Raw genomic sequence first — 12,558 nt, 5'->3', positions numbered from 1 at the left:
CGCAAGAGGAGAGAAGGAGAGACGATGAATCCATACTATGCCGTCCCGCACCTTATGATCAAGTGAAGTAAGGTGAGAAGAAGGGATTATACAGTAGCCAATTTACGTCGTCAAGGTCCTCTCCTGTTTGAATGGAGTAGCGGACGGACGGCTGTGCCTGGGCTTCCCTTCCCTTGCCTTCCCCTTCCCACGCTGCACCTGAGCGGACCTCATGAGGGTCCAATGGGTCCAGCCTTCGCTTGTACGTGCTGTCACTTGATTCCCTGATCCGGTGGTCAAATGTTGACTGTGGATGCAAGGTTCCTCCGTGTCGGGCGGCGGTTGCAGGTTTTGTTGTTTCTGAGTCACTGACATCACCGACGCAGCCGAATCAAAGCAAGCAGAGCTGTATAGGCGTGAATGAAGGGTACGGACAATGAACCCACGGACTGGTAGAGCATAAACCGTAATTGGTGCCATGAGAATTTAGGTGGGCTCCAAAGGGAGAGAAAAGACGCTGATGTGACAGGGGCAGGCACTCTGAAGGGAACCCAAAAGAAACGAACTAGACGGGAAAAAAAGGAGAAAAGATGGCGGACTGCGAGAAATGCATGGGGGGAATGTTGTAATGCTTGAAACAAGACAAATATGAGGCGGCCGGCAAAATGAAGGCTCGTCGTCTCGCGACACATTGTGAGGCACCTGCCACTTACGATTTTGATTTTGATCCTGTCAGTGGTCATGGCGGTTATTGGTGTATTTGCTGTTGCTGTTCTTGTTGTTGTGTTACGTTTCCTGCCTTTTCCGCTCCTCGTCCAGTGTCCAAGTGGATGGCGACGATTTGCCGGGGCCGCGGGAGAATCGCACTTTGGTTGCAGCCACGAGGTGATGTACCGCTGCAGTACCTCTTTGGTGGAGAATGCAGGTGGTCGGGTGGGTCCCGCCTGGGCGTGGGCAACACAAAGAGGTGTACTGTTTTTTTTGGTCGTACCGGAAGTACCTCCCGGTGCTCATCTAGTTGAGTAAATCGTGTAGGGCAGCCACACTCTTCGCCTAGAGAGTATGTGGTCCAGTGAGCTCGTTGCTTAACGACGCCTTCCGAAACTCAAGAGCAGATGGTCTGTTTCCCCAGAATGAAGAAAAAGAAATACTCAAATCGACGACGCTTCCCCCCACCAAAGATCGAACAGTTTTTCTTCTGGTTTTTTTTTTTTCACTTCTCTTTCCTACGAGGGACCCATGTCACACCTCGATCTCTAGACTGACCACAATCAAGTCCTCGACGCTTTCAGTTGCTGAACATTTCTTTTCCCATACGCCTCATCGAATGGTTTTGGAGGTCTAGAGACATCGCGCCGTGTCACGTTACCGCACTGTTGTGCCAGAATATGCTGGGTTTTGAAGGGAGCAGCTGCAACTTAGAGCCACCAGGGCCCCATGGGATTCGTAAGAAGAATAGGGTGGGTAGTGCAGATGCGATGGAGTGCGGGATGGATGGATGATGCCTGAACCAAGGCGCCCGCTGGTTTGTCGTGGCACCCTGTATTCGATTGGAACCCATCAAGTTCCCCCCGTCCAGGAACACTACTGACAGAAAATGTACGACACGTGCTCAGATTGCACTCGACAGAACTGATCACTGCATGGCAAGCCTCGGCCTATTGACGGGACGTCACAGCCAAAAGGTAAAGCAATCGGAAGGAGGAATCGAACCCAAGTTCTGTACCAGTACGTCGTACAAAGCCTTGCATATCCAAAACTGCATTTGATGGGCAATTTGGGGACCAAGCTTTGCCCGGCCAATTATGTTCCTCCTCGCCTGCTCGTCGATGCCAACAAGTGCATCTGTCAGCTTCGGTGTCTATTACGGTGCGAGGGAAGCTCACTCGTAACGGTGGTTGGTATGTTGGTTTGACAGAGCCCTCCGTGTGCTCGGTGATAAGTCAGTTGAACATTGCCACCTGCAGGCTCGGCGTTGGGTTGGTTGGGTTTGGATTTTGTCACTGAGACGGCTGATGGCAGCTGGACACTCAGTATTTTCCCAATTGATTTGCCCGAGATCGCAAATGGTCAGTCAAACAGCACCAGGACCGTTCGGTGGATGCCTTGGCAGGTGCCTCTTACTGTCTCAATATCGACTGAAACACATCTTTCGAGATTATCTAGCTTGCCTTGGTCCTTTACCGTTTTTTCTTGGTGAATTGGCTGTAGAAACCGAATGGAGGCTTGGTCTCTTCCCCGTTTGGACTTGTCCCGATGCGAGAAGAAACCTCTCTTGCATTCATTCGGTGGGAACCATTCGCCTTAGCCTACCGATCTTACCATCCCACGCCGCTCTTCTGCTGCTTGTGTCACGAGGGGTAGTTACGAATGGTAGGGTGTCTTATTTTTCATTGCGGGCAATGCCCACAACGAAGCAATAGAGAGACTAAAAAAAAACCACTTTTACGCAAGCCACCACCACATTAACGACATTGTAGAGGTGCCTCATAACAAGTTGAAAAACATCGCCTTCAAACCCAAGCGGACGTGCCGTGTATCCATACTGGTACTAAAGTGACGTGCACTGACTGCTACTGTGCCCTCCAAGATTCAAGGAACTGTGTCAGGTCCGGATACATACCCTCTTCGTTCAGCGCTCTCCACGCCACAAAGAAGAACATGCTATCTCCACTACGTAGGGAGTGCAGCCAAATACGTTCACAGCGATTACAAAACAAGCTGCATGTGCTACCCATTCAGTAAGGCAGGTGCCATGAATTAGCCAGAGGGTCAGTCTGCCCCTCCCACCAACCATGGCGTCATCAGCCGCATTCGATCCAAATAAACAGTTGCCCTGGCCATTTGGCTTTCCTCCGCTACCGGCTCCCGCGCTTGACGCGAAATAACCAGGCGGCCAACGTTTGGGACGAATACAATCAATGAGGTTATCCAACGCTACAGCCAGGTTTGCGAACTCTCAAACTCCGGGGCTCGCTCATAGCATTTGCCAACACGGACGATATGGCTTCAGCCGGCCTATGCCTTGGCATAGATTGGCCCCTTGCGCACGCGCGCCTTGCACGACCCAAGACTGGGAACAACGGACTTAATCAACGACCTTCTCGCCTAGGGAAGAAGAAACCATCTGGATCAACCAGATTCCAGTCACCACTGTGTTGATATGTGTAAGCCTCAGCTCAGCCAGCCAGCCTCAGTCAGCCTTCCCGGTGTTCCCGCCTCTGGTCTCCCCGTCCTCCAATTATCCGCCGAGCCGCTCGTTCCAGGCTGCATACCCTGACTGTAGCATCTAACCCTCGACTTGCTTGCGGTCGCCACAACCGAAGTAACCCAATCTCACAGGATGGACGCAGTGTAGAGGCAGTCAACCCAGAGCGGCCGGGGTCTTGCGAGCTGAGATGGCCTCGAAGAAATCCATGGGCCCCCTTTACATTGTGCTGTCTCGGCAACAAACCTTAACCAAGGCATTTGACATTCACAGGTACACATAACCTTACGGGTACTTCAAACACCTTAAAGCTGCCCTGTACGAAAGCTACGCAGCAGATCGTTCTTTCCCTTGCACTCTATGTCGGCCTTGGGAGAATCTGCAAGCGGCCACCACTGACCTGCTATTGCTCCGCTGCTCCAGGCCTTAGACAATGCTAAAAGTTCAGACATTGGATGGAGCATCCGTCCACAAGGGAGCCCTCCAAGGAGGCAGCATAAACGTCCAATTTCTGCTGTTAATCGGCCAAGCCACAGGCAGAGCCATCCTCTTATCGTGCGTTTTAATCTATCTGCCGTGAGTTGCGTGTTTAATGCTGTCGCCTACGCCGTTTTTCGTAAACCTTCAATGGTACATGACCAATATCACGCCGATAAATCCTGGTCCTACAATGAGAGTACAGAAGTATGCCCAGACGGTTGGCGGAAACTGGGCTTTTGCTTCACTGGTGGGGTTGGCGCGGTCTTCACCCAAAATATATCCGGTGGATCCTACGCTGGTGGGTGACGGAGCAGGAGTATTTAGAAACCCACCATCGAGGGCGCGGCAGGGAGTCGACTGGGCAGCGCCTGCCAGTCTGATCTGGCTGCGCGAGGGATAGTCTCGATGTAACCCACTGAGGGTCAGTGTGTCTCCCCCCGCGACAAGTCCGTGATCAGACATTGCCCACGCCATACTTCCTAGCAACGGTGCGGGAACAGAAGTTAGCTCTTGGGATATCGCCAAACGACCAAACCACATCGTCACTGGGTCATTGTTGGTTAACAGCGATGACAAAGCCAATGGATGTCATCAGCTTACTGGGGGCTGGCCTGAAAAAGGTCCAAAACCCCCCACTCTTAGGCAGAGATATGGAACACCCGCTTTCCACATTCAGCCATGGGGTGGAAAGAACGAATCCTCAACAGGCATCTGACTTCATCCTCCGTCTGATGCATGCGGCCCCTAATTGCTGGAGCTGGGCTGTCTTATTTGAAGAGTGACAATATCAACTTTGTACCCATTTCGACGGAATCGATTCGAGAAACGTCTCTACCAAGCGCCACCAATTGATCGGCTGCCTCAGCACATCTACTCTGTAGTTGAACACCCTGAAGACTAGACGCAGCACTTGTGACAAGAACTGCTTTCTACCCGTCAAGACATTCCCGATCCTGTGGGCTGACGCATGCTGGACAAACCCCTCGCATTGCACCACAATATATCCGCCTTCCCTACCGAACGGTAGCCCCGCGCTTCCCCTCTCAAGACGCAGGCGAGACTTATTCTAGCTGCGTTGTGTTCAACTGTCTCAAGAAATGGACTGGACCGGTAGATTTAGAGCAACATTCCCGGTTCGAATTGGTGGATGCATGCCCAACTGAATGGGTGTAGGTACATGAGAGATACATGCCTCATTTCCCCGCCTCATTGCCAACTTGGGCCGTAGATGCCGTAGTACAGTCAATAGACTTGAGCATTGCAGGACACAACCCAACCTCCGATTCATAGCCGCTGTTCGGCTTACCAAAAAATGCCGGAATTCTCCCGCAAGGGCGACAATAGTGGGTGACATTTGGACACCGAAATTCCAGGCCTTTTCAACCTGCTTTGCTTTCTATGAGAGACCGAATTGAGTCCGCTTTCCACACCCCGGCAGTTTGAAGCCAATCCGCCGCCGAGCTTGAACTATGAGACATATCAAGACGGCTAGGTCACACACAACGCTAGAACAGGTTACTCCATCCGAAGATGACGGACGTCCCAGACGGCTACATACAGGAGCTAGCATTGGTGGGCAGACCAAAATGCAGAGAAGAAACCTTGGAGTTAAGGCAGAGACAAGATGAGGATGGGATCCAGAGTTCGGATAAGTAAGACCTCGTGTCCCGTGCGTGCTGAAACTTTTCGTGGGAAGAAATGCGCTGCTTCCGCTCCCACCATTACCACCATCACGAAGCCAATTGGCAAACCCAAGGGAGCCAATGGAGTTGAAGGTCTGCGCAGCTCTTGGCGGGTGACTTGAACGCTCGACTTACTCCGATGGAGAAGTGTTGCACTCGCCATCGCCCGAACTAAGACGCACCTTGAGCAACATGGTGGTAGTGAGGGGCAGTGGGTGATTCAACCACACTTTGATCCTTCACGCTTTTATGCTCTCCGTTCCGGTCCTCGATTCGGGCCCTGATCTTCCAGATCATCCCCTGCTCCGGGACCCTGGATTAATTCGTCCCTGAAGCTTGCGGACCCTCGCAGAAAGCACCACATTGCTTTCATTTGCCGCCAACCATTCGTCTCGGAACAACCACAATAATATCGTTGTAGGATTGATTGCACGTCGGAGCATCTCTACAACCGTGTCAGCGGCAGACGAATGGATTGATTCCTCCGCAGGCGCCATTGGCCTTGCCCCGCTTCCAGTTCACCATAAGAGTACCTCGCGAGTATCTGTACGTCTGGTCTTTTTGAGTTTTGTGGAGAGTGTGGGACAACGGCGAAGGCGGCAGAACACCCACCACCCTCAGCTCATATTCCACCGAGGGTGGTGTTAACGCTTTGTAGCAAAGGCCTGCACATCGGATGCTGAGAGGCCCGCAATATGAGAATACCCGGAAGGTCGTCAAGACGCTGCTCCGACCCTACCATATAGTCTTGGTAGGATGGCTGGAACCCTTCCTCCGAACCGCCGGTTACCGTGCGAAAGACAGCGAGGCCTGTCCTCTCGACAATTTTTTTTTTGTTATGACCTTGTCGGCTGCCGTGCGAAGGATCCTTCGCCTTTACAGTGGTCCCGACGACCATGGTGAAAGACTCTTCTCAATGCGTCGCAGATCCTTTGGAGAAACATCCCGTGGCTCTCCACCGGCGTTCGACGAACTGACCCCCGTTGCACCCCCTAACCTTCCCGTCATGTCGATCCGGCAGCAGCCAGCCACCGGCCGACAAGTGAAGCGAGTTTTGTCCACCCACCGTCTTCGGGAGCAACAGTGGCGGTGGTGGTGGTGGTGGTGGTGGTGGTGGTGTGTACCTACAGGATAGCAACGCTACGTTGGCTCTAGCGTATGTCTCTTGGCCTCATCGCGCGTGTTCAGAAGGAAAGGTGACGAAGGGGGGCAACCAGCAGCTTCTGGCGTCAGGTGAGAGAAGCAAAAGTCGGACGGCCCCCCAAGACCTGCCAGGCGAGTACTAAGCCCACCTAGTCTTCAAGCCCCCGCCATCCCCTGTCCCATGTGCTCCATACCCGGTACGTACCCAGCCGCAACCAAACAGCGGTTGATGTTGTTGTTGGGTGCCTGACAGCAACCACACCCTCTCTTTCTCTTTCTCTCTTCTTTCCTTCTTTCTCCAGCCAGAGCTTTTGTCACCCTCAACTCAGGACGATGTGGAGAGCGGGGGCTAGAGCTAAGTACACCGCCCTCCGTGCTCCGCCCGTCTTGGCTCCGACTTATGACGAGCCTTTGGCTTCCTTGTAGTATTTTTGCTTCCACGACTAGGTAGATAGGCTTTTGCATGAAATCTAAGTACATTATGATATGGTGCTTCGTTAAGTCGTTCGCGGTTTAGGCGCTGATGGATGATCTTCTAGTCGACTGCTCTACATTGCTGCAAAGAACGTTCCTACCTGATTGAGGGGCGTCTGGTTTCCAAATTACCGGGTCGCCGCTATTGAAGGGCGCCAGGGTGATCATTGCGGAGAGGTTACCAAACTTGAGACGAAATCAAGAAGCACTGGCCTCGGTTTCGCCTGTGCAGCCTGTTGATCTCACCTTTCTGTCTATGTTGTGCATTAATTCGGATTCTGAACCATTGGTACCGCCGATAGTGCTGTTGAATTGGTGTAAAGTATGTTCATGGGTTCAGCTTCAAAAAAGAACCCCAGCCTCTGCGACTTAGCCTGACGGGAAATACTTTTGGACTGACACTCTCGTTCGGCGTACAGTAATTGTGGGAAATGTCTTTGGCTGTGAGCCTGTCGGCTTTGACCCGGGAGTCGTAGGACAAGGAATGGGGTGCGGCTGGGCGGATTTGTCACAGAGCTTGTCTGAAACGACATATCGACTGCGGTTCCCTCCCTAGCACCGAGACGTCAACGACGACATCGACGACTCTTTTGGGCAATACCGAGGAGCATACCATAGAGGGGCTTTGAATCGTCCTACCCGTCCTCGTGATGGTTGTCCTTGTGATGGTTGACGACATCTCCGCGAATGTGCCTGTGTCTCTGGTGTTGTCTATTTCTCCTCGTCAAAGTTCGCGACCTGTGATGATGTATCGTATGCCGTTTACTGAACCCCTAATGAGTATATGATTCGTTCAGTGAATAGAAGAAGCCTTATGGTAACTGTGACCTATGTCCAGCAGATGAATACCTTCCCCACCGCCCCCATGTGCACAATGCCCTCGGCATGCTACTTCCAAAATGTCTCCCATTAGGTTCAGGAGATGCTCAGTCAGACCCTGGCTATGAAAGGGACCCCAGCTCAGGTCACAGCGTGTTCTTCCACACATGCCTTGTGCAACCAGAGACGTGAAATAATGATGTGAATTGTGTGGGCAGATGAATAGGTACCCGTCCTCCCAAAGAGGACAATCATGTTGAGATGCCAGAGAGCATCTCAACTTCCCTTCCGGTTCCCTCTCCCGACATTGAAGCAACCCGCACACGCGCCTTTGCACAAAGTTTCATGTCCCATTTTCCCGTACCAAGTCGGTATTTAAAAGCTTGTCCCCTTATTCCCGTACACCATATTTGCAACGCGTTGTCTCTGGGGGTTCCTATTTAGACACGTGGTTTCGGTTCGTCTCGCTCCGTCTATTGAGTCTTGAACAAGAGGATGGCGCAGTGGCCAAGGTAAAAGTAGATGAAATGCTTTGTCTCTATTTGAAGACGAAATATTAGTCAGAATGCTGTTGCATTGCGTATGTTTGCCACTTCAGGGAAAGAAAAGAAGCCCGGTTGCAGGGGAACTAGGTGGAATCGCAAGGCCATCTGTGATGCCAAATAGACGTACCGTGCGTGACAAAGCTGCCGAAGTTGCGGCCAACAATACAGTGCCATGTAGGACCCTTGCGCTCATCGAACTGTCCATGGCATATGTGTAAGCTGGTGTGACATAGTAGGCGGAAACCAAACAAGAAGACTTACAGTACGCTTGATGTGCTGGGCGATATCCTGCGAGTCGTGTCAATCCAAGTCCGTGGCACTATCAACTGCACACCGGAGCCGTTTTGAGGATACGCACCTTCTCGATAGTAAACTTGGTCATGGCCTCCTGAGCTGCGAAGGGGTCGTCAGTATGGCGGCGGTGGGTTCAAGAGGGGTTTCAAGCGATGCCACTACATACCAACTTCAATGCACTCCTGTTGCATGTCCTCGGTCTTAAAAAAGTTAATATTAAATCCCAACAGTAACTCTATGGGGGTGTTAGTTCTCACCATGTCAGCGCTCTTGACCTGCGCTAGATTCCCGACTCGTCAGCCTCTTCTGCTTGCAAGCGATGTCGCAGGCCGCCCTGGGCAACCAACATACCTTCCAACTTCTCCCGGGGAGCGGGCGAGGTGCTCTTAGCGTCGGCCATGTCGATGTTCTATGAGGTGGGAGTTTGCCTAAGATTGCGATGTCGTCGTCAGCTTCAGCGCACGATGTTGAGCTCGTACAGCCTGTTTCGAGCCCCCTTTAATTGTCGGTCGTCCATTGCTGCGCTTGACGATCTACGAGTACTCACTAGATCAAGCGTCGACTTTCCCAATGTTGTTAGCAAGGAAATTCAGGTAAAGGAGACTTTGAACATACACCACAGTATTGTAGAGAAGACTGGCAGTTTTGGAGCTTGTCTTGCCAATATGCTGTCGCGTGTTTTGGTCAACCAGCAGAGTAGCCGCGACAAGAAAGGGTCTATTCTATCAAGTTGGGTTGCTATATGCACGGACCATATCCGCTTCTCGGCAGTCATGCGCTAAACCATGGAAAGGAAGGCGGCCACTGCGGGGCTCTCAAGGTCACATGCAGATAGCGATAAGAGCAGGAAAAAAAAAACTTGAAGCAGTTCCATTTTCACCTCCATAGTCAACAAAACCTTTCAAACTTCTTCCTCATACCCTCATGACAGGATGGCTTTGGGTTTATAACCACCACACCCTAGAGCATTTTACGCTCGCATAACACTTTCTCTCCTTTTCACGAACGTCTGTTTAATTGTTTTTCTAAAGATACCCCATTTTCGCTATGGCTGCTGCCACTACACTTACTCCTCCATTGGAGACCTCCCGCATCTTCGTTAGGGGACTGCCACCCAACATCACTGATGCCGACTTTCGAAAGCACTTTTCTGCTGGTGGTCGCGAGGTTACAGACGTCAAGGTTATTCCTCAAAGAAGGATTGGCTACGTTGGATACAAGACACCTGAGGTTGCGACCAAGGCCGTCAAGTACTTCAACAAGTCTTACATTCGCATGTCCAGAATTAATGTCGAACTTGCAAGGCCGGTATGTCGGAGATAGCTCCAGGTAAAACCAATGATCCCATATGCTTACGTTCCTTTCCCTCTTAGATTGCAGATCCCGTCCTTCAAAAGACAAAGGGAGTAAGCGGACAGCTGCCTGTGGCGAAGACGTCAGAATCGGCTGCACTTCCGCCACCCACTGCTGAAAAGGATGACGGGTTAAACAAGAAGCGCAAGCGGGAGGATCTAGATGAATCAGACCCAAAGCTGCGCGAGTTTTTGCAAGTCATGCAGCCTGGCAAGAACTCTTCCGCCAATGAAATGTTGGATGTGATCGACTCTGCTGCTGTTGAGGAGCAGAAAAAGTTGCTCCAAGACGGCGAAAGTGACGATGAATATGAAGCCATCCCGGCTCGGCCTGAGAAACGGCAGATGAGGGAGGCGCCAAAGGGAGATCACCGCCCCGCGGAATCTTTGCCGGAAGAGGACGAGGCAATGCCGGACGTTGGTCCAGTCCCTAAGCCGGTGCCAGACGCGACTCAGGACGAGGCTCCCGCCGTTGCTGTCAACAATAACAACGGCGCGGCAACCTCAGACGATGATTGGCTCCGTTCAAGGACGAACCGCCTGCTGGATCTTGTTGATGACGACGAGGTACTCCAGCCCCCGGCTCAACAAGACAGTGGAGAGACAGGGGGAAGTGCACCCGCAATTAATCACGAGGCCCCTGTCGAGAGCTCTGAGCGACCGAAGGCCGCGATTGAGAGTGAAGCGGGAGCTGGTGATAAAGCGGCACCCCTAGCGAAGAAGGTTGAGGAGGAAGGGGACGAAACCCTCGCCACCATCAAAAGGACCTCAAGACTGTTCGTGCGAAACTTGGCATACAGTGTAAACGAAGATGACCTGCGCTCGCATTTTGAACAGTTTGGGGAACTTGAAGAGGTAAGCAACACGACTTTTTTTCCTTTTTTCTTTTCCATCTTCAGCCACTTAGTGCTGTACAATCATGTGATGAATCCAGATAGGGACAGCTTACATCAAATGATGGTTGATGCGAACCTTGGATCGGTATTTTAGTAGATGCTTCGACTTTCTGAAATGATTTATTTTCTAAGCTTTTCATGAGAACATTATGTTTGGACTCAGATTGCTAATCTCCTGGAAAGGTACACCTGCCAGTTACCGCTACTGGTGCAAGTAAGGGCTACGCTATGGTGCTGTTCGCAAATGCCGACTCTGCTGTTGCTGCATTCCAGTCGACGGATGGTCAGACCTTGCAAGGGCGACTTGTACACGTCTTGCCCGCTGCGGAAAAGCGGGATACAGGATTGGATGAGTTTGCAATTTCAAAGCTGCCCTTGAAAAAGCAGAATTTAATCCGAAAGAAGGCCGAGGCTGCATCTAGCTCCTTCAACTGGAATTCTCTCTACATGAGCCAGGATGCTGTCAACGCATCAGTTGCCAGCCGCCTGGGCGTGTCCAAATCGGAACTACTTGATCCCACCTCGGCGGATGCCGGTGTTAAGCAGGCCATCGCCGAGACGTCGATCATCCAGGAAACTAAGGCCTACTTTACTTCCAATGGCGTTGATCTCGATGCTTTGAAGTCACAAAAGCGGGGCGATACGACCATTTTGGTAAAAAATTTCCCTTTCGGGACCACGATGGAGGAGCTGAGAACCATGTTTGAAGAGCATGGCACCGTCTTGAGGGTGCTGATGCCACCCAGTGGGACCATTGCTATTGTCGAATTTGCTCAGCCAGCACATGCAAAGGCGGCGTTCGCCAAGCTTGCATACAGGCGGATAAAGGACACTGTACTGTTCTTGGAGAAGGGACCCAAAGACCTTTTCAAGCATGACGCCTCACTGAGCATGACACATAGCAAAGAGGATCGACCTACTGGCGTGCAGAAGCTCAGTGTTACTGAGCTTTTGGGACGAGACGACCAGGGTGAGGCAGACGTTGGTTCAACTTCGCTGTTCGTCAGAAATCTCAACTTCTCCACGACGACGGAAAAGTTGGCCGAGACGTTTAAACCGTTGGACGGTTTCGTTTCCGCTAGAGTAAAGACAAAGATGGACCCTAAGAAGCCTGGCCAGGTGTTGAGCATGGGATTCGGCTTCGTTGTGTTCAAGACAAAGGAGCAAGCACAGGCGGCTCTTCAGTCCATGGATGGCTTCGTTCTCGAAGGCCACACCCTCGCCGTCAAGGCGTCGCACAAGGGCCAAGACGCTGCAGAGGAACGTCGCCGGGAGGACAAGGCCCGCAAGGCAGCGGGTCAGCGTACCAAGATCGTCATTAAGAACTTGCCCTTCGAAGCAACTAAAAAAGACATCCGTACCCTATTTGGCACGTATGGCCAACTTAGGGCGGTGCGTCTACCGAAAAAGTTTGGCAACTCAACCAGAGGTTTTGCTTTTGCCGAGTTTGTCACACCTCGGGAGGCGGAAAATGCTCTCAACGCGTTACGAGACACTCACTTGCTGGGCCGCAGACTTGTTCTCGACTACGCAGAGGCCGAGGCAGTCGATGCTGAGGAGGAGATTGCCAAGATGCAACGCAAAATTGGTGGCCAGGTTAACAAGGTTGCCATCTCGCAGCTCACGGGCCAGGGAAGGAAAAGGGTCAATATTGGGGGCGACAACGCCGACGAGATGGATATGTGA

General features: G+C 51.9%; 2 protein-coding genes across 2 annotated transcripts; one reads left to right on the top strand and one right to left on the bottom strand.

Moving 5' to 3' along the window:
- Positions 1–8,258: 8,258 nt before the first annotated feature.
- CTRU02_209929 (dynein light chain type) lies at positions 8,259–9,024 on the bottom strand (the record flags this gene model as incomplete). The annotated part of the gene is made up of 6 exons (XM_036720742.1): positions 8,259–8,323; positions 8,458–8,527; positions 8,592–8,618; positions 8,689–8,723; positions 8,791–8,904; positions 8,976–9,024. 6 exons carry the CDS (start codon positions 9,022–9,024, stop codon positions 8,259–8,261), a joined length of 360 nt encoding a protein of 119 aa, XP_036587582.1.
- Positions 9,025–9,671: 647 nt separating this feature from the next.
- CTRU02_209928 (Multiple RNA-binding domain-containing protein 1) lies at positions 9,672–12,558 on the top strand (the record flags this gene model as incomplete). The annotated part of the gene is made up of 3 exons (XM_036720741.1): positions 9,672–9,932; positions 9,998–10,831; positions 11,056–12,558. The coding sequence occupies 3 exons, from the start codon at positions 9,672–9,674 to the stop codon at positions 12,556–12,558; spliced, it is 2,598 nt and encodes an 865-aa protein (XP_036587581.1).

This window comes from Colletotrichum truncatum (assembly GCF_014235925.2).
Source record: "Colletotrichum truncatum strain CMES1059 chromosome Unknown Contig_0006, whole genome shotgun sequence".
In the NCBI taxonomy this organism is placed as follows: Eukaryota; Fungi; Ascomycota; class Sordariomycetes; order Glomerellales; family Glomerellaceae; genus Colletotrichum; species Colletotrichum truncatum.
The sequence above is the reverse complement of the archived record's forward strand: the minus strand, read 5'-3'. Positions and strand labels throughout refer to the sequence as shown.